Source organism: Columba livia, chromosome 13, assembly GCF_036013475.1.
Source record: "Columba livia isolate bColLiv1 breed racing homer chromosome 13, bColLiv1.pat.W.v2, whole genome shotgun sequence".
In the NCBI taxonomy this organism is placed as follows: domain Eukaryota; kingdom Metazoa; phylum Chordata; class Aves; order Columbiformes; family Columbidae; genus Columba; species Columba livia.
In genome coordinates this window covers 1,577,354-1,599,643 of record NC_088614.1, presented here as the reverse complement: position 1 = coordinate 1,599,643, position 22,290 = coordinate 1,577,354, and the positions used below count along the sequence as shown (strand labels likewise).

General features: G+C 45.8%; 1 protein-coding gene across 4 annotated transcripts in view; it reads left to right on the top strand.

Moving 5' to 3' along the window:
* ZNF423 (zinc finger protein 423) overlaps positions 1-22,290 on the top strand; it is a 221,125-nt gene that overhangs the window by 20,685 nt on the left and 178,150 nt on the right. For all 4 annotated transcript variants that reach the window (XR_010465872.1, XR_010465873.1, XM_065028591.1 and 1 more), the window contains exon 2: positions 21,192-21,251. Coding sequence is in view for 2 of the 4 variants with exons in the window: in XM_065028591.1 (XP_064884663.1) it covers positions 21,192-21,251 (60 nt within the window). In the remaining 2 variants the exon portion in view is untranslated. The remainder of the gene's footprint in view (positions 1-21,191; positions 21,252-22,290) is intronic.

The following is a 22,290-nucleotide window of genomic DNA, read 5'->3' as shown; positions in this document are numbered from 1 at the left end:
CCCGCTGGGCCCTTCAGGATCAGTTCTTGTGTAGGCTTATTTTTTTCTTTAGAAATGTAGGTGTGGGTAATTATATGTATTTTCGAAAGCTGTAACTATGCCTTATTTAAACTTCTGCAAACATCTTTGTGAGGCCAATTAAATGCCTGCAGAAGAAAACGATCAAAAAAAAAATGAAATGGGGAAATGTGCATTTACCCAGATAGAGCTCACAAGCCAAGCAAAATGTTATGTTAGCCCAACAAATGGGTTATTCAAGCAAAGTTCTACCAAGACAAACATAGGAGAGTCAAGGGTAAGTGCATTTTGAAGCAATATGGGATGTGACTTGAGAAGTTCAGTTATCAAGACTGCACAGGTTGAGAAGATGCGGCTGATTTGAGGTTCACTTGAAAATAACATTGGAAGGACCCTGAAAAAAAGCAGTCTGAACTAAATTTTTCAATGACTCTCCCCAAAATTCAAGCTGGGGTTTGAACCTCTGTGCCACTGGATTCTTATATTTGCACGTATTTACGTGATTTGCACAAGAAGCTGGTAACAGTGAAGTCGGTGCATGTCCACGGGAGAGAGGGCTGTGTTATCGTACCCCTGGGAGGGTGTTTTCTCCTCTGGTCACCCCGGTCCAGCTCAGCGGAACCTGCCCCATGGGGCGAGTGGCTCCTGCCCATCCTGGGGCAGCACCCAGCGGGCTGTGCTGCAGGAACCCATTCTGCTGCGCTGCGTTTAATTCCCATTTAATTTCCATCCGAGTTAAAACCGGTAAATAACTGATTGGGCCCTATGTGCTCGTAGTATCTGCTGCTGATCAAAAGCAATACTCTGTTTCTAATCTGAGATTTTTGTGTTTTTAAAGCGGTTTAAAACAAGAGGAAACTGTCACATCCTGAGTGACATCCTGTGTGCTACAGTAGTGTTCTTGCTGCTCAGTGATCAGAAGTTCAGCTGAGGGAATAAAATCCAATCTGTGTAAAAACGTATTTGCTTTGTGGAAGTCTTGTAGTATTGCACAAGCTATTTTCTGATGGTAAAATGCAAGTCTGAAATCTATATCCAAGTGAACAAAAAGATTAATTAAATTAGTTGTCTGGAAGAAATACAGAGGACAGAGAATTATTGATTTGATTTTAGTAAATTCATTTTAATATGCAAGATTACATTTTTAATACTTGAAATTATCACAGTGTTTCACAGCACAGTTAATTATTTCTCAAACTGTATTTTGTTCAAGACCGCTAATTCAGTATCCGATGCCGCCTGACTGCCTTTGTGCCATTCCAAGAGCAGGATGCTCGCAACTACCTGCGCTTTCCGGTCCTGCCAAGGGTGCTGCTAATTTCAACTTATGTTTATTTGGCTGTGGAGCGAGGGGACCTTGGCCATAGGGAGCACATGCCCCCACTGTCCCCACAGCACAGCCCCCTGTGCGCAGGGCTGGGCTGGAGCCACAGGCAGGGCCTCCCCGAACACAACTGAGGATGTGAAACCAAAGGTGGTGATTTAAACTGACCTAAAGAGAACAAGTTTTATCAAATGTAGTATGTTTTCCTGACTCCATAGTTGTGGTTGGTGCTCTGTGCTGGCTTTGGCTGTGACGCTTGGTGTGGCCATGGGCCTACAAGTGGCTTTCAGCATCTCCAGCTAAAACTAATTCCGCTCTGCGCGCAGCATCAGGGGGTGATTTACTCCCATCTTTAGTATTTGGAAGTCCAACTTAATGAAGATGGGTAAGATATGTTGACTCCACTCTTTAGTAATTTATCAGCTTTTAAGCCTGACTCTATCTCTTAAAGTATATATTTGTGTTGCTGCTGGAAAGTTGGCAGCATAGTTAATTCTTCTGTTTTATACTTGCCGACAAAGTGCTGTGTGCATCACAACACCTGGAGAGCACAAACCAGGGGATTTTTAGAAATATACTTAAAACCAGGCTGGTCTTCCAGTCTTTTGGTTTCAGTGTGGCTGCTGTGGGGAGTAACAGAGGCTTCTTTAAGGTTTAGGGCATTTTGGTACTGATTTACTTGTTATTTACTCTTTCTTGTCTGTTAAACTAAAGGTGTAAATGGTTAGCATGGGTAGGGCAGGGAATAACTGGGCGCAGTGTTGCAAATCTTGAAGGACAATATTTTTGGTTTTGCAGCCTTCAGTTGTCAAAACAGGGCAATGGAGAGAAATCCGTGTGCCCTGGGTGACCGTGCTGCCTCGCCATGGTGACACACTAACTCCCTGCGGTGAATCGGGGTGACAGTGATCCTGTTGGCAATTCCAGGCAGGACCCACAGTGTTCAGCTACCATTGCTGTGGAAAAGCAGTTTGCGTAGCCAGGAACTCACTTTAATTTTTAGGAAGTGTTAGTTGACAGCACAAAACCTGATTGCCCAATTAAAGAAGTTAAACAGATTCCCAAGTCAGGTGTTCCCTGTTAAAAATAGAGGTTGCAGATATATGTACAAACATACATATACCCACACTTATTCATGCTGGGTCTGAGGTGGCACTGAAGGGATGCATCCACATGTGGAACTGCAGTGTCTCCTAGAGCAAACCTGTAACCGCATCCCATTTCCAAGTGCCTGGTTGGAGAGAGCACTGAGCTGCCATGTATTAGAAAAATAATACCGTGAATGGTTAGCACAAGAAATATCAATGTTTATAATAAATTTAGCTGTGATAGCAATTCTGCTCTCCAAAAATACTGTGAAAATGGTCAGGGAATGCTTTGACATCTAAAAATGGCTTGTCCCTTCTGTGCACGGATATTCAGTGTAGCACTCGAGCATCTCTGTCCTTTCCTTGCCTTGTGTCAGGTGCATGGACGAATGCAGCGAGTGCTGCTCGGGAGGGGTAGCAGCCATAGGAACAGGTGGATGAAGGGATGTGCTGAAGGGCTATGACCTTCTCCTCGGGTTTGTGTGTTTAAATGTAGATCGCCAAGAACTCTCTCCAGAAGTTCAATTCTTGCCCGTGGTTCTGTCTCATAGAGCAGCCACTGCGCTGTGGGTGAGTGTGGCTGGGTGCTCAACAAGTGTATTTGCAGCTTGTGTTCCCTGTTCTCATCAAATACACTAGTGTCCCCCTTGGCAGCTCTGGGACAAGCTGGACTCAGCCTGAGGAGCTGTCCTGGGGGGCAGTGGCAGGATCCAGGCCGGTTAATGATTTCAAGAAGATAAACACATAATTTTCTATTAGTTTCTTCTCATTTGGGAGCAAGCCTGTCTTTTCTTCCCTCACTTTAGCTCAATTAAGTGTAGAGAGACTAAAAATCCATGTTTTTCCTCTTCAAAGTTATAGAATAAAAAGTAGGCAAATAGGTAAGCTCTCCTTTTTCCTGTCTGCCCTGTGGGATGGTTTCGGACAACTTTCATAATGTATGTGTAAGCTGCTTTCCAACTTGCTGGGAAATCACAGAATGTCAGGGATCGGAATGGACCTCGGAAGATCATCTAGTGCAATTTCACTTTTCTAGCTCTCAAATTGTATTAAATTTGAATTTTTATTTTCATTTCAGTCCATAAAAGTGCAAAAGACTGCTTTGAAGTCATGCCCTTTTTGGCAGATTCGAAATGAGTGATATCCAATCCCTATTAGGTTAAACATGAAATAACCTGACTTACATATGTGAATTAGACTCCCAGGTTTAGGAAAATGTAGAGTGGCAGGAGGCAATGGCATGGATTGTTGGAGACTAATTCTATGCTATGTATTTAAAGTTAAACATTTTGTGAGCATGTGGATCCTATAGCTTGATCAAAGCTGTACATTATACTCTGAATGCAGCGCGTTAATAGCTGGGGTAGAGCAAGATGTTTCTAGCTCCCCTTTTTTCCAAGGCAAGTGAAAATTCTCCTGATGTTTTATTACTGCAAGAGTTGTACGATATTTTGTCTTTCTCGTTAAATTTCCGTGCCGTTTCCACCCTCTCCCCCAGTGGCAATGTTGAATTTTGTTTTATAAGAGAAGGATCATTATGTATAATCAAGCAATTTAAACAAATGATCTCCTAGTTCAAGGAGACATATATTATAATATAAAGTTGCTGAAACGAGAAGCTGTTGTTCAAAACCCATCACGCTGTATTTTTGGGTTTTTAAAAGCTCTCTCATTTTGGTTTTGAAAATGGCCCTGGCTGCCAGAATTTGGGGTTTTTCACCGACTGCCAACCTGGTGCTTTGATGGCAGCACAACGGTGACAGAGATCAAGGATTATTAATCTGTATCATTTCCAGTTAAAGCTTAAATGCTGTTAACTAGCTGTGTTTGAATAAGGTGATACTACAGCCCCAAACCCAGCCATGGTGGGCTGGTGGGCAGCTGGTGGCACTTGAGAAGGTGTTATTGCCCACCAAGCCAGGGGTGGGTGGTTGTTTAACGGGTGCAGACACATGAGGCACATGGAAGATGATCCTTTGCTGCTGTTGGAGCAAAGGGGTTTCTAAAAGATATCACTTAAGCCAGAGATTTGAGAACATGCTAGGTTGGTTTCTTTGCATGCACCTGTTTTAAGAGAGGGAAAGAACCAGTGTTTGGCTCAAAGTGTTTTCCATGTGTAGTCCGTAGCCAACTTGAGTTGCTGAATAGCCACCTTGAGTTGCTGAGGCCGGTTGGAAGGGAAGGCTTGGCTCCAAATTCTCACCAGCTCCAGTAGCCCACAAACAGACCTTTGAAAGCGATCTCAGGGCTCAGATGAGTGGGTGGAAGTGTGGTATTTTAGGAGACTGATTTGTGGTTTTGAACAGCATCTATCATATAAGCACAGATGTGAAAGGGATCGTTTTTACTTGTCTTTTTTTTTTTTTATTCAACAGTGCGTTAATTTATTTAAAACACAAATGCATTATTTTATTTTTGAATGCATGTCTGTAGATCATTATTTTCAGATAGAGCAGGAGATTTTTTTTTTTTTTTTACCAGGGTTAAGGAATTAGAGAAAGTGTTACCTCTTTCAGGTGTTCTGCACTCTGGAAAGATGAAGAAAATATTCAGGCTTGAGCACAATATCTGCTTCAACAGGAGCCACTTGTATGCCCTATTTTTGAAAGTTTGTTAGTAACTCTCTTTGCAAAAGAAAGGAAAACTGACTTTTAAGTAGGACTTAATGACAGAATCCCAGGGTGTCAGGGGTTGGGAGTGACCTGGAAAGCTCATGCAGTGCAATCCCCCCATGGAGCAGGAACACCCAGATGAGGTTACACAGGAAGGTGTCCAGGCGGGTTGGAATGTCTGCACAGAAGGAGACTCCACAACCTCCCTGGGCAGCCTGGGCCAGGCTCTGCCACCCTCACCCCAAACAAGTTGCTTCTCATCTTCAAGTGGACCCTCCTGTGTTCCAGTTTGCACCCATTGCCCCTTGTCCTGTCACTGGTTGTCACCAGAAGAGCCTGGCTCCATCCTCCTGACACTCCCCCTTTCCATCTTGATCCCCAGGAATGAGTCCCCCCTCAGTCTCCTCTTGTCCAGCTCCAGAGCCCCAGCTCCCTCAGCCTTTCCTCACACGGGAGATGCTCCACTCCCTTCAGCATCTTGGTGGCTGCGCTGGACTCTCTCCAGCAGTTCCCTGTCCTGCTGGAACTGAGGGGCCACAACTGGACACAATATTCCAGGTGTGGTCTCCCCAGAGCAGAGCAGAGGGGCAGGAGAACCTCTCTGACCTACTGACCACCCCCTTCTAACCCACCCCAGGTACCATTGGCTTCCTGGCCACAAGGGCCCAGTGCTGGCTCATGGTCACCCTGCTGTCCCCAGGACCCCCAGGTCCCTTTCCCCTACACTGCTCTCCAACAGCTCGTTCCCCAAATTATACTGGAACCTGGGGTTGTTCCTGCCCAGATTCAAGACTCTACACTTGCCCTTGTTCTATTTCATTAAATTTCTCCCTGCCCAGCTCTCCAGCCTGTCCAGGTCTCTGATGGCAGCACAGCTTCCAGTGTCACCACTCCTCCCAGCTTGGTGTCATCAGCAAACCTGCTGACAGTCACTCTGTTCCCTCATCCAAATCATTGATGAATATATTGAATAATGCTGGCCCCAGCACTGCCCCCTGAGGCACTGCACTGGATACAGGCCTCAACTGGACTCTGCCCCATTGACCACGACTCTCTGGCTTCTTCCCTTCAGCCAGTTCGCAGTCCACCTCACTACCTGGTCATCCAGACCGCACTCCCTCAGTTTATCTGCGAGGATGCTGTGGGAGACTGTGTCAAATGCTTTACTGAAATCAAGATAGACCATGTCCACTGCTCTGCCATCATCCATCCACCTTGTTATGTCCTCATAAAAGGTGATGAGGTTGGTCAAGCACGACTTCCCCTTGGTGAAGCCATGTTGACTGCCCCTAATGACCCTCTTCTCCTTGATACGCTTTGAGATGGCACCAAGGATAAGTAAGTTGTTCCATCACTTTCCCTGGGATGGAGGTGAGGCTGACCGGTCTGTAGTTACCCGGGTCCCCCTTCCTGCCCTTTTTGAAGAGTGGAGTGACATTTGCTTTCCTCCAGTCCTCAGGCACCTCTCCCATTTCCCAAGACTTGGCAAAGATGATGGAGAGTGATCCAGCAATGACCTCAGCCAGCTCCCTCAGCACCTGTGGGTGCATCTTATCTGGACCCATGGATTTATGGATGTCCAGATTGCCTAACTGCTCCCTAACCCAGTCCTCATCAACCCAGGCAAACTCTTCCATTGTCCTGCCTTCCTCTGGGGTCTCAGTGGTACGGGGCTGCTCAGGACAGAGACAAAGAAGGCATTCAGTAACTCTGCCTTCTCTGTATCTTCTGTCACCAGGGCACCCACTTCATTCATCAGTGGGCCTACATTGCCTCTAGTGTTTTAGCTGCAATGAATTTGAAGAAGTTCTTTCTGTTGTCCTTTACCACTCATGCCAGGTTTAGTTCTAAGGAGGCCTTAGCTTTCCTAGTTGCCTCCCTACAAAAATACTGTAAAATGTTAAGTACCTTAAGGTTTCAAGCTTTCTAGTCTTCTGTATGTTGGAGCTGTTGGTGAGCAGCTGTGGAGGCTGCGTTATCGATATTATTGGTCAGAAATAACCACATGTCCTGCCGTGGTGTCAGGCTGTCTGTTGAGGTGACACATGGGTATGTGCAATATGACCCATATGGGAAGTAACGTATTCCCGTTTGATCTGAAAAGATCACAGAATTCCAGAATGTCAGGGGTTGGAAGGGCCCTGGAAAGCTCATCCAGTGCAATCCCCCCATGGAGCAGGAACACCCAGATGAGGTTACACAGGAAGGTGTCCAGGCGGGTTGGAATGTCTGCACAGAAGGAGACTCCACAACCCCCCTGGGCAGCCTGGGCCAGGCTCTGCCACCCTCACGGTTGTCACGGTAGAGAGCTCACCTGCCAGGTACCGGCACTAACCCGTGTGCGAGGAAGATGCTGGTGAGGCCAGTGCTGAAGTGCTGATGTGGGAAGGGCCAGGAGGTCAGGGGCAAGTTCAAATCTCCCTCAGTTTAGCAGAATTATGATGATTCTTTCATGTATCTAGAAGAAACATTTGTCTTCCGCTCTCCAGACAGAGTCTTGTCTTACCGTTTCACATTTTTAGACAAATCACTTGCGTGATGGGGGAGGAAGGGCGTCTGTGCCTTTATTGATTACAGGGTTGGCTTTCCGATCGATAGAAACTTTTACATACACTTGAGTGAAGTTCACGTTAACAGCCCATCCTTGAAACCAGTCAGCACTAATACAAACTGCTGGTTTCCCAGAACACGGTGGCGTCCGTAACTCGTGCAGGAGGCATGTCGGCAGTCAAGCCCTTTGCTACCCTGTTGCTGTTTAGACAGCGCGTTTGTCAGGGTGACTCAGAGTTGTTTCTGTGCTGATGGATGCGGGGCCATAGAACATCTGCATTGGGAAGTGTAAGCATGGACCAAGCATGAGCACAGCTTGTATTTACCGCAGAATTTCCATAAGATTACGTAACTTTATCAGGAATTCAAGCAAACAACAGCACAATCTCATTAGCAGGGAAAAAAATACAAGAGTGGATAGGAAATATATTTAGATGTCATAAAAATTTGTAGAGGAACTCTGCTTTGCTGACCCATTGGCTATGGGTGAGGTTTGCCTGGGAAAAAAACATCAGTGCGGCTGAGTAACCCTCTTTGCCTCAAGTGTAAATTAATTATCCGAGCGTTTTGTATCGTGGTTAGACTGCAGAAAGTTCTTCCTTTTGAAAGTTAGGTGCTTTTGTGCTTTTTTTTCTGTCTCAGTTTGGCTTTGAGGAGGAAATTTGTACATTTTAAGAAAGTCATAACAAACCACTCAAACTTGAGGGAGTCATTTTACAAACAGCAAAACTACCAGCATGGTTATAATTTGTTTGTGTATGAATAACGTTGTATCTGCGTGTGGTTCTGGTGTGGAAAGTCCATTGAGTGTCATTTCGTAACACCTACTATGGTACCTTTGATTTAGGGGGGCAGGGCTACTTCCTTTCTTCTTTCAAATTGCGTTCCTTTAGTCCACTGAACTTCAAATCCAAAACTCCATGCCAGTTGTATTATTTCTAAGGAAACTTCTGTCAATGTACTGGTGGAAATCCCCACGCCCCGTTTCCCAGGCTTAGACAGGGCTTAGGTTTTGGCAGTCTTCCTCCCGACAGAAGACCAGAAATCAAAACAAGCAACTAAATATGACAAGGAAATGTTGCAGAACACAAAGCCCTGACAGGAGCACTTGTCAGAGAGGAGCAGACACAATATAATTTGCCTCCAAGTAAAGATCTTTTGAGCTAATGTTATTCCCCATGGTCCCTGTCCGTAGAATGGGGATTTTAACAGGAGTTGGCAGCCTTATGGAGGGGGATGAGGGTGGTTGCTTGTGCCCTTTGTGTCCTCTTTGTTTCTATAGATACTTTAGGAGTTGCTATCCCAAGCATCCCACCTACCCTAAATTTGGCCTTTCCGTATCCCAGCTGCACATTTCCTCTCATCTCCCGAATAACTGTAAAAAAATTAGCGCTAATGGGACTATCCCGATGTACTCACCCCATACCACACCTGCATTTTTGCATGTCCCTCATTGCCACTGCAGATATGTGCGTTTACACCAGCACCTGTGCGCAAACATGTGCATTTACACCAGGCGGTTGCAAAAAATCTCAGTTAAACCATTTGCAAAAATCTCAGTTAAACCATTTGCAAAAAATCAGAGTAAAACCAGCCCCAAACCTGGTTGTTGCCTGGAAAACTTTGCTCCGTTTTGCGTTGGTTGCAGCACGCCTGAATATTCACTCTTGGTAGAGAGCAAGATAAGTACGTGTCCCTTCAGCATTTTATGAAACAAAGTAATGCAGATATCTATAAGTGAGACATGACACGAAGCGTACAGATAGTAAGTTTGGAATGGTTCTGGGAGTTAAGAATTTACATGTCTTTATTAATTATTAGATGTTATTAGTGAGTGACTAAGGAACTGGGAAGCTCTAAGCGTTCTTTTGAAGTAGTGTACCCAAATTAGGCTAAATAAAGAAATAAATCGGAAAATGTCGGGGAATGTCTGCTCTAATGAATTTTCTAAATACACAAATCACACTTATTAAATCAGTGGATCTTTTAACTGTAAAAATATTATTACTGTTACACTGGGGAAATCCATTCAGAATGATAAAATATTTGGAAATTCTTTCTGTGTTTCGTTTCAGCGGAAAGGTGGGAAGTTTAATAGGAATTTAAAAGAAGTAGGCTTTGGGAAGCAGTTTTAAAATCCAGCTCTCCCCCTTTCTTTGTATGCGTGCCAATTTTCAGTAAGAACCGCGTTCCCCTTTTAGTCTCGTTTAAAATAAAGAGCGTGTATAACAAGATGTTGAGATTTATTTATGGTATGGTAGCGCTAAGGACAGGTTGTTGAGGGGTCATAAAAAATATTAGTTTCCACTTTATGGTGGCCAAGTTGTTTTTTCCACGGATTAAACTGGATGCTACAAAGGGATATATGTGATATACATGACTTTCTCTGCCGCGTTGTGATTTCTTTCACCTCAATGCAGCCAACAAAGCCTGTTTTTCTAGTGGGAAGGATCTCAGCTGGAGCATTTCCCTTGGCCTGTGCCATGGAATGTGGCGGTGGGAAGGTGTGGGGCATCCTCACGTGGGTCATTCCCTGTGACCACAGAAACTCCTTGTGGCAGAGGAAGCAGGATGAGGTGCTTTACATATTTACCCTTCTATTCATCTTTATGGTATTTTATACCATTTTAGGCTTGTGTACAAATAAGACAGACTTTCCCGTTAGTATTTAAGAGGCAGTACGTAAGAGCATATTGTTTTATTATTAAAATACAATTTATGAACCAGAAATGATCATAGATGCAAATTTATACTTTGCACATTTTTTTTTTGTTAATAAGAATATGTATATTTTCATCTGGGGAGAAAGCAGCATTAAAATGAGCGAGCCTGGGGAGCGTTGCCACACGCACAGCCACACACACATCCACGCCTGCATGCACAAAGAGCCCCGGCGAGCTGTTTGCTCGAGAAACCAACTCCTGCATCACCCCCCGAACCCCGCGCTGGTTTGGGGAGCCCGAGCCCCCGTGTCCGGCCACCGAGAGCTGATCCCCGCGATGGCACCGAAGCAGCGACATCCCCTGCGCTTCTGCTGCTGGAAATGTGGGTCCTGCTCGTTGGGACCAGCATCAAAGAGGAGGGGAGAGGGGGAAATGACTCCACTCACCAGATGGGTTTTTCCAAGCCCTCGTAGCTCTAATTAAAATGGCTGGTCAGGAAAAGCCTCCTCTCTCCCTTTTCCTTTTGCTGTGCTACCTACACTGCAAACATAGCTCACCACTGAAACAATTTCCAAGCTTGGAGGATTAGCAGTAAAAATTGTTGGGTTTTTTTAGGCTGAGGTGTAGAAATCTGGTTGAAGCTTTTCATTTTATTTAATTTTATTTTTTCCAGCTGTGATTAATAGTCCTCAGTGGTGAACGGGGTATGTGGAAGGGAGTGTAAGGTGCTCAACAAAGTGGTGCAGTCCCCCTGCTCCCGTGGAGCTCGCTGCTGCAGGGGCAGCGAGGGCTTTAGGCACGACCTAGTAAAACCTGCTTTGAAGAATTATGAAGTAGGGGACTTAAACATGTGTAAGAACAGAGTTGTTGCATGCTTTAGCATTTCATCAGTGACCCTCAAGGTAAATGCTGCTGTTTAAGTAGTTTTCTGTTCTTTGTGTCATGTTTGGAAGGGTGAATTTTTCATGGGCACTAAACTCTCTAACCTGACTGTCTGAAAACTGGGGTCCCCCTGCCATCTGGGGCAGCTCAGGATGGAGACTGACAACATTTATCTTGCCCGATCCATGTGTAATGGGAGATGTTGTATCTTCTGTTGGTTCTGGATGAAATCCATGGTGGCCAAATTGCGGTGAAGTGGGACTTGATTTGCAGTGGTGACGGGATGAACTGGAGAGCAGCTCTTTGCGAAGGAAAGGAAGAGGCGGCAGGAGGGTCTGGAGGGATGTGGCTCATGGTCTGACCATAGCAGGTGGGGTGGTGAAAGAGACTTTTTGGTGAGTGTTTTGTTTCAGAACTGTGCTTGGTCAGATGGTTTTGCCCAAGCAGCACCCAGTACAGAGAAGGGGGATGCCTGTGGGTAGCACTGGGCAGCGCACGCCGGTACAGGGGAGGCTGTGTAAGAGAGAGTGTGAGGAGTTATAGCTCATCTGCAGATCCTTGTGTGCTTCTGTTCTCCCCTGCTTTGCTTCCTGTTTCCATATGAAAGTTCATGTAAATTAATTTCAGAACGTTCCCCTTTCTTTGTGTCGTTAGTCTGTTAGATGTTAGCCTTTCAGCGTCCTCATTAGCTGCCTCAAGACAGGGCCAGCACATGTAAATGATTTTATTAGGTGTTCTGCTTATATAGAAACTTTATAGCCCTAATGTAAAAATAGTGCTCTTTCCCGTCTCTTTTCTGGAGAAGCAAAGCGCACAATAAATCTGCCTTGGTGAGACCCTGCACCCTCTGTGCAAAGCCCCGTGTTTGGGCTTCGTGGTGCTTTGACTTCGTTCTGGAACTTCATTTCATTGTAGCCATTTCTTTACGTTCTGTGGACGCTGAAGGTGGTTCTGTCATCCCCTTGACCTGGGCTATCCCTCTGCCAACCCCAGCCCTCGGGTCTGGTCTTCCAACGCAGAGCCCCATGACCCACCATTGCAAATTCTGTCTTAGGTGTTCCCTGAGACTTGGGTACCTTCCCTCACTGTGCTCAAAAGCATGTGGAGTGCTAGCAGAGCCTTCACTAGTGAACTTGTACACCCCCAGTTTGGAGGAAAGGGTAAGAAATTGGAAGCGTTTGAGTAGCAGCTTGGTCTGTGTGCTTGCTGACCCACTTCTCATGGGTCCCTTGCATCGCCATCTCGTCTTTGGGTAACTTCTACTTGCTTTTGGCATTCTAGCAGAGCAAGGGATCATTTCACAACTTGCAAATTCGACTCAGGGACTTGAGGTCCTGGCTGTGAGTTGCAGGCGCATTAATTCCCCCTTTCTCTACTTGCCTTGTTTCGGTTTGTTGGAGTTTCAACATGTACATGTTTCTGTCATCCAGCAGCGTTCCAGATGGAGCAAGGATATTTAAACTCTTGGTTGCTGAAGTAAAATACATGATTTTATGAGCAACATGGGGAATGCCAGATTCACCTGTTTTGTTTCACTGGAGCTTTAAAGCGCCTGTTTACTCATAGTAGATCTATTTTTGAAAGAAGGTGCAGACGCTATGGTGACAGTTGCCTTAGAAATGCATATAATAACACAGGGAGGAGTGTGCCCGCAGGCAGCCGGTGCTCGCCGTCCCCAGCCCTGTCCCCGCGCCCCATGTCATCGTGTGTCCCCACTGCTCATAGACAATAGGAGATTTGGGGGCTCTGTGTTGGGCATGAGTGGCCTGTGGGTGGACTTGGGTCCCTGGGCTGGGTGGGATGTGCCCCACCATTCTTGTGGCCAGAAAAAGCTGAATGATCCCCAAACTCTGGTCCCCGTCCCACACTCCCGAGGTGGAAGCAGCAATTAGAATCAGCAGTGGGTCTCGTACGTTGCACAGAGCAGGGGACTCCTCAACCAGGTGCCTCCTCCAGCTCAGCCTCTGAACTCCTGAACGTTTCCCAGATGAAATACACTGCATGACAATTAAAGGGGAAAAACCCACCTTGTCCCCTGGGGATTAACCTTCAGTGACAAGCGGTAAGAACAGTCAGTGAGAGTATTGACTCCAAATCTATCATGTAAAGTATAGACATGGGGTGTCTGCAGGCCCAAAAACTCTAAGCTTAATGCATCGCATGTATAAGATGTTGATCTTGAGAGCAACCGGAAACATCGGCGGCGTTTTATTACACTGTACACTCGTATTTATTTACATAATAGATTTTGATGGGAAATATCTGTCTCCAGTGGAGTCTGTGAATTAGAAACACAAAAACTAAATACGAGCGCTGGGAATAAATATGCTCTGGCTGGTGAGTCAGGTGTGCGGTCCGTGGGCAGGGCTGTGATTAGCCGTTATGGATGCCCTATGGTCTTTCTCCTCTCGCAGAGGTGAGGTTTTTATTTACAATGATCCCTTTTGCTCGTTGCAGTTACATTAAGTTTTGCCGTAGCGTTTGAGGAGGCAGCCCCGTTAGCTGCGCGCAGATTTACTGTGCGAGTTTAAGCTAATGGATACTTATCAGGCAGGCTGTATTGGGTGATCGTCCATCATTTGCTCATTAAACAGTGTATCTAAGTGATTCTCATTTCCTCCCTGCCATGTCTGGAAAGGAGGAAACTAGACACATTACGATGGAATATTAATGTCCTGGAGGATTTAGCCACCCATAATTAGATCTCCTTTGCATAAACCTGCTAGTGCTACCTTATTTTGTTGTTTGTCTTGTTCTCCTTAATCACCTTCGCATCTTTTTCTCGATTTCTCAGTTTCCCTTTGTAATTCTCTCCCATTTGTGTCATCCGTGTTACTTTTTTAGTATTATTATTATTTTAAATTTATTTTCCCTGACCTAGAGAGCACAGCAGTCTGGGTTTCCCCACCCCTCCCTCCTTCACACAAAAAGGCTGACTTTGCCAGCAAAACCCACAGTCTGTGCCAAGCCCTGGTACTGACTTCGGAGAAAAGCAACTAGAGAGCTTGTGCACGTTTAGGCTCTGAACTAGCTAAATAAACTGTGTCAGTAAACCCTCTTGTCTTACTCTCTGGCCTGCTGGCCCACGAAAGGACTAATATATAATGGTCCTGTTTAAGGTAGAAAGCCCCGTTTTGGCCGAGAGCCACCGATGGCTGAAGGGACCGTGCAGCAGGGAGCGAACAGGGAGGTGGCTCTGGAGCTGCGAGTGATTGTGCCGAGGACCAGGCGTGATCCTGCGGGGATGTGGGGAGCAGGGGTACGGACACTTCTCGGGGGTGCCCTGGGGCTCCTTCTCACCAGCCACCGGGGGAAAAATGGCAAAGTGTTATTAATACTAAACTGAAATAGAAATGATTATGCAAACAAGCAAAATATCTAGTGAGCAGGGGGAGACGTGGCAGCAGTCCTCTTGTGAAACTGGTTTTCCAATGGGATTCGATGGGCTCAAAAGGCTGGTGTGAAGCACACCCGCTGCTGGCCCTGGGGGTTCCCCTCGCCCTTCAGCTGCGTTGGGAAGTGCATTGGGATACGTTCACAGTGCGGTGGCTCAGCCCCACAAAACCTCCTATCTTCCTGCCAAATCTGAAGGTTTCCCTCAGCGTGGCAGTGGGAAAAAGCCTCAACCCGCTGGCAAAGCAGGGCAGCCCGAGTTTTTGGGGTGGCGCAGCACCCCGCTGTGCTCCTGGGGGATGCAGCGCAGCTCTGCTGCAGCGGAGCTTCATTTAAGCAAATGCGACCGCTTTTCATGCTGCTGCTTTCCTTTGCTGCTCTTGTGCAAATATCTGTCTTGCAGCCTTTTGTCTCACTGCCATTAGAAGGTGGAGGATCTAAGGGGGAACATGGAAGCAGGAGAGAGGGAAAGCCTTACACCCAGCCGGGAGGGAAACGGAACAGAGAGGCCAACTGGCTTCTGCTCAGAGTAGCCATTTCTGACCTTTTTTTGTCTTTTTGCTGGATGCCACTGCTAGTTTTGGTAGCTGTACTGTGCCAGGCAGTGGGCTGGGTGACAGCAGAGGTGTCCGGTGCTTTCTCCATGTATTTCAGATTGAGGAACAAGCCTATCCACAGCTCTCCAAAGGCCTGACTCTAGATGTGCATGGAAAAGACCCAGCTATTTAAAGTATAAAAATAGTTAACATCTTTTGTGCTCCTGCCATGCCAAGCAGCTGGAAACTGGTTAATTTACAATCCTCAATCCGCAAAGTTTTGAGCATCCGCAGCTCCTTTCGACGTGGTGGAAATGGAAGCTGCTTTGCATTTGGCAGGATTAAGAGCGCTGGGGGATGAGTCGTGGTGGGATGGGGCTGTTCTGCGTCCTGCGCTGGTTCGGGAGCGTGTGATTGCGTGTGGTGGGAGGGACGGAGCCAAGGCCGGTAGGACAGCACAGGGATGTGTGCCTGAAAGGTGGTGAAGAAGCCTGAAGATTACAGAAGATCGCAGAGCTCTTGCTTGTGAATACCTACAGCTGGGTCAGGGAAAATGCGCTGTTAGTGTGTGACGGGCTCGTGGTGCGGATCGGTGCTGGAGTATTTCTCTAGAGGGAAAGCTGTGAATCTTGACACGAACATTAAAGCTAATACCCAGGTGGCAGAGAGATTTCCCCAGGTTTATCTGAAGGCATTCTATCATGAGCAAAATCTGACAGAATACTCCAAACTGAAGTTTTCTTTATTTTCTGCACTCAAACTGTGCCATTCGGGGTCCTTTTGTAGGTTGGTCATGGGTGAGGGGGCGGCCCTGGTGCCGAATGCAGCTTTTGGTAACAGCCCTGACTTGGGAAAGTTCCCCCATCAGCTGGGGCCTTGCTTGTAACCCAACATATTTCTCAAACTGACACACTCCCTGACATTTTAGTTAGCATACTACGGAGTTTTTATATTATGGGAAGTGTTAAACTGGTCCTTGAAGCCTGTGTAATGGGATAAGGGAGCATACACATGCCATCTGAATTACTGAGGGGCTGTTGCTCGCTTGTAAAGCTTGATTGCATCTAGAAATCAACATTTGGTTCAGAAAGCGTCTTACTTTGATAAGGTTAACTTCTTTCCTGGGAGTGATAAAGTGTTAAATAAGCACTGTGACTGTGAATGGAGTTCAGGTAATGGTAGCCCCATAAATAGATGTTCTCGCTCTTAGGGGAATGGATGCTGAATCCTTTCAGAAGTTTCTCTGAGCACAAAGAACCGAAATCTTGGAGCCTGCAGCACTGGTGACCTAGCAATTAAATAAGGATCCTTGGAGAACACCTGAGACGAGCAGGCAAAATGCAAATATTTGGCATGTGTGGGGGTGCTGTGTTGTGATGCTGCCATTGCCCACGGTTCCTCCCCACATCAGCCCTGTCCTTGCTCTGGCTCTTGCGTTTGGGTCGCACAAGCAGAGCAGAGGTTTCCTCCAGGGGTGCCGGGCAGAGCGGGAGCTGGAGCAGATGTGTCCTCCCAGCACCGGGCCGTGGGTGGCAGGGCACAAGGGCGCTGGTCACAAAGGATGTTCTACACTGCCGCACCAAGGCTGTTTTCAAGCCAAACCCAGTCTTCCTGAAGGGTTTCAGCCTCACAGATGCCCGCCGGTCTCACCAAAGGGCACAGCTGCTGTAGCAGGCACACTTTTGGGTGGGTTTCCTATAACCAACTCATAATCCTCACCCTAAAGGATGCAGCTAAAAGAGCGTCTGTTTTTTATTTCAGTATTTTATCTCTGTGTGCCAGCATATACTATGGACCATTGACAAAAGGAAGGAAAAAAAACCCTTAATGCTTTTAAAGCAGAAATATTGGGCTGTGAGTGTTGATATCAAGGTTTAGTGCTGTAGTTAGTAGTTTCTTGCCCATCTCTTCCTAATCACAGAGAATCTGGCACATGTCTCCTCTCTCTGGGGCGCTGGGCTGCACCTCGAGTGCCGTTCTGTGGGTGACACACGGGGCAAAGCGGGACTGAATGGTTCTCTTGCTGTATTGTCTCTGTATCACTGAAGGAAAAGTGTGCTTTTCCAAAGCATTTAAAAGTGATCGTTTGGATGGAGAGAGCAGGTAGAGAAAAGAGAGTGTGTAATTACATAGCAACTTCTGTGGTTGCAACCATGGCTTAATGTGCAGGCACACAACATGATTTGGGGAGAAAATGGGGTTTGTGAAGGAAAACAGAAAGTATCCAATGAAAGCACATGAAGTGCATTTGGGAACACCCTGCCTGAAGCTTAACACTGGTGATTTTTGGATGTCTTCATTTTCAATGCCCAGTGTTGCTGAGCCTTTACCATTATGTCACCAGGACTCCCATAAAGTAGTTGGAGCTTATACGAGATCGAGTTCCTTTATAAAATCCCGGCGCTGAGCCTTAAGCCGCTCCCTGCAGGACTGCCAGGCTGGGGGTCGTTTTGGGTAGGTGGGTGGATCCTGCCCATGCAGAACATCAGTGACATGGACTTGTGTGTCCACACGTTCAGAGTGGTTCACTGGCACAGGTGGAAGTGTCTAGTCCCTGACTCCAGTAGTTGTGATTGTGGCTGCTGTGTCTCAGAAAACATGTTTTCCGCCTAATGAAACAGGATTTTTTTTTACCGTGTGTTGTATTTTGGAAGTGATTGTGTTGAGTGCTTCATACCTCTTCAATGGCTATTTTGCTCATTACCGCTACTTAAATACTAGCATCCAAAGTGACCATTGATGCACAGTGGTCACCAGAGTCAACCTAGGTTTCAAGTGATGCTGAGAAAAATATTAAGAAACTGAAACTTGAACTGAAAAAGCAACTTCAGTGAATTACTCCCTGGCAAACATAAGGAGGTTTTTGACTCTATTCACAGTAGTGAGAGCTGGAAATCCCTTCACAGCCATAGCAGCCAATGTGTTCTGTACCCACTCTGCCCTCCCAGGGAGGGTTGGCTGAGCCCCAAGGCAGCCCTGGGGTCTGTCCCATATGGGTGTCTGTCCCCAGAGCGGGGTCTGCGGGACTCTTCTCCCCAGAGACCAGCCCGGGAAAGCTCCTCCTTTTGCTGTGTGCGTCCAGCAACAGCCGCATGCGACTGAGGGCAAATTTAGCTGCTGTGGCTTGGGTGTTGAGGTTGAGTTTGGGAGGAAGAAACGGATAATCTTTCCCACTGACTTGAGAGACATCTGTTTACTGCTGAGGCAACGCCAGCAGCGACACCGCTTCAAATGCTGGCTCCTTAAAGAACGATTTATATCCAGAAGATTAAGGTGACCATGGAGGAACCTTTCAGCTCTGGGTTTTATGCCCATCACAGAGAGGGAGCAGAAACATGGTGGAGTTAAGTGTCTCCCTACAATTGCACTCAGTGCCCATGACAAAGCCTGATCACCTGTATTTTTTTAGCTTCAGTATCACAGACTCTTCCCCTCCAGACCTCTGGGTCTTCTTAATTACACCGGTGTACGGACCCAGTCTTTCTTTTTTGGATATAGCTGCTTCTGCCCCTTGTTTCTGCCTGGTTTAGGGGGTGGATGGGCTGACAGGTGATGCTGACTGTCACTGTGACCGTGCCACTCCATAACCCACCTCATCCTGGTCCTGAGCAGCACCAGCCTGGCCTTGCCCCGTGGCCTGGATGTGTTTGGCACCCCCAGCCAGCACCATGGCAAACAGCGTGGGGTCCTGGCTCCCCTCGAGTGGTGCTCGCTGTCCGGGGGGACAATTTGACTTGATACTTTACTACAAGAGAGACATCAGTCTGATATAGCAATGCTGCTTGGAGGGGGCTCGACCGTTAATTTTTCTTACGGTTGATCCTATGAAAGATGGTGTTTGCTTAAAAAATATTAAAAAACAAAAAGGAGAAAATAGAAGAAAAAAGGGGAATAGTGGTGTGAGCAGCAAACCGGGGGAGAACCTGAAGCCCTGGCTGCAATAATATAAAGTGAATTTAGGTGCCGTCGTCTTCACATGTATGTTCTCTGTCCCCTTTTCAGTCACTGGGGAGCAAAGCAAATTAATGCCAACAGAGGCTGAATCAAACCTTTGCCCTCATTTAAGGGATTCCAAAAAAAACCCGCATTTTTGTTATTTGCCGGAGCCGGTCCCTGCAGCAGCACGAGGACTAGAGCAGTCTCCGGTGTTTAACCAACACAAAAGGCAGCGGGTTGCTAAAATTGCCAGTGACCAGCACTGAGCTCATCTACTTCTACTTGACTAGGGCTGAGTTTGTTGCATTTGAGTATTTTTAGCAGCCTGGCTCTTTTTCACCCCTCTAAGATGCAATGTAAAGAAATAAAAAACACCCTCAGCATAAAAGTAGTAATATTAAAAAACTGTCCAAGCAAGCCAACCAAAAAGCAGTTGAGGATAACGTGAAATTAAAACATTCCGCTCGTCTGTTTTGAACAAGTTACATGAAGTGCTAACACAGCTTATTTAATTTTGGGGCAAAACCCTCCCTAATGTATGTAGATTGCAATGTTAAAATGAGATACAGTTTCACTCCCATAAAAAAAATGTATGCAGGATAATTCTGTCCAGAGTTTTTTGGTTAAGAGATGGGTGGAAATGGGAACAAGATGGTGGTTGCAGGGCACGGAATGGTAGGTGAGCCCTAGGAGAGCTGGGCCTGCTAAGCCGCGCCTGGGGAATGGCTCTGATAACCACCTCAGGAGGCGTTTTTCTCTGTTTTTGTGGAATGTCGTGCTATGTGACACGGCCTTTATGCTAACATAGACTTTTTGGGAGAAGTATGACTGTGTCTCAAGTATGATTTTTTCAAAAGAAGTGGCCAGATTCCCTGCTGCTGTGTTGGTAAACTTGCAGGCTAACAAGGCCGGGGCTGTGTCCCGCTGTGGAAGGCACACTTATTTATGATCTGAATGTAAAATCAAAATTTGTCAAGGTGCCGTTGATGCAAATTATCTTCTCTGTTCCTAATGCCACATGATGTCACCATTGACACCAAGCTGATCGGTAAGCTTATGGGATGCCAGAGTTCTGTACTGGATTGAGAAAAAGGGGAGAGGAAAGCATAACATCAGGACTCTTGTGATGAAAATGTAAATACTCAATGTAATAATCACCATAGCGGGTTCCAGGGCCAGGTCCCATCTAGTCAATAGGGGCCTTGCAATGTGGTTTGGATTTCGCTTGCAGAATTATGTAGAGTTTTTATTTGAATCCGACGTGATTTAGATCAAAGGGTTAGAGATTGTTCCGTGCATGGCATAAATACTTTTCATCAGGAAATAAAGAGCCATGATTTACATGTTTGGTGTCACAGTGACAGAGCAGGCAGGTGATAATGACCAACTTTTGCAATTAAAAAGAAGAATTTCCGCAGTTACCTCTTCCAAGTAATGGGTCTGACGTGAGTAGAACTGCCATTGGTTTCAGTAACAGCAGGATTAGGCTCTGCCTGTTGTCAGTTGATCTTAGTTATTTTTAAGAATGTAAGAATCAAATGACATTTTGTAATTCTTAACAGGCAGGAGGTTATAGATATGTTGCTTGTAAATGCGGAGCACCTGGCTCTGACAGCTTTCACATCAGCAAGCCCTAATGCAGTTATTGATGACTACCATATTCCAGAACAGGCTTGCGCATTCTAATGGCATTTTTTAATTCAGGACTCTGACAAACTCAAGCTGTTGCTCTGGTCTGAATAGGGCTAATATGTTAAGATGTCATAACTTGGACACTTTTCCCCTCATAGGACAGTTCTTTACTATGACCTGTTACAGTGTACATTGCTGTTGTAAAGGTATAGGTAGTTTTTGAAATTTTACACATGCAAGTTGTTGTGAATGTACAAAATTTCAAATGTGAACACTCAGCAGCCTCTGTTAAAATTTAATGTGAACTTACTGTTACCTGTTTAGGAAAAAACTGCACACAGAAATCCCATATTTAGGTTAAAACATAGGGAAAATCTCTTTACTAAATTTCTACCTTATGAATTATTTTATAGAAAGCAGTAAGTTCTTTTTCACCAGTGCAGAAGTCTGTTTTAATACTTAATGCTACAGCAGACCTAGTTTTCTGATGGTGTTGCTTTCCAGTTGGTTTGTTTTAGCTATCACAACTCATTTTTGTCCTTTTTGTTCTTTTTCAGTTGAAGAAGGTGAATCTTCAGATTTTGCTTTGACCTGGGACTCATCAGTGACTCAATCAGGTAAATATTTCAGGTTCTTCTGATTGCAAAAACTGCCAGAAAGCTGCCAGGCTTTTAACAGGAACTGTATTTTGTATGTCACATTCCTGTCTCAAATCCAAGACTACCCACTGCAACACAATTTTTATATCAGTTCCATATGGTCAATAAAATCTATTACATACAGAGACTAATATACTCTTATCCTCGGGAGAGCCATTCTTTCTTCTTGCGGGCACACTGAAACGGGTTGTGATTTCTCCAGTATAACCACTTTGAAGTTTTCTGCAATGGGCACTGTTGCACAGTCATTCCCATCTAATTACATAAAAGCTGCTTTAATAGGAATTTTAAACTTCAGTCTCAACTGGAATGTGGGTATTTCTTCTCTCGGAGGAAATTGGAAAGTGCTGTCAGGGTTGGAGAAAAGTGATGCATCTCTGTGGTAGAAAGACTTAGCATTCGAACCAGCTTTTGGTCTGCTTGATAGTAATAGCACTTAAACATTTTAATGTGCTACATTGACAATTTGAACAAAAAGAGCCTCAGGAAGCTGAAGAGGATAAAGCAAGCTTTTCTGTAATTGTGTAATGTGTATTGATAAGACAAATGTGAGGGCAAATACTACATTAGTTTGCGTTTAAAGTAACTAGGCACATTTCAGTCACTGTTTGTGTCCTGTGTAAAGATATGTTACTCTCTGTTATGTCCTAAACATTGATGAGATCCTCAGAATTTTTGATTTTTGAAGGCAGTAACTTTCTTTCTGCGCTCTCTTCGTTCTGGCCTGTGTGTCAGTATTCTTTTAGAAGCTCAGCAGCCACGTAAGAACAGCTCAGAAATGGAGCAGTAATATGGAAATTAACACTGGTGCTGCATTCCTGGTTCGTGGTGTTTATAAGAGTGACGGGGAGACGGGCTCCCAGGAGATGTTCCACGCTAAATCAGTGTCTAGCGGGGCTTGAAGGCAGAACCTGCCTTTGTGGGGCGCTTCCCTTGGTACAGCTGCACCCTGGGCCGTGCTGGGTGCATCTCCTCGGGGTGCTCTTTGGAAGGGTTT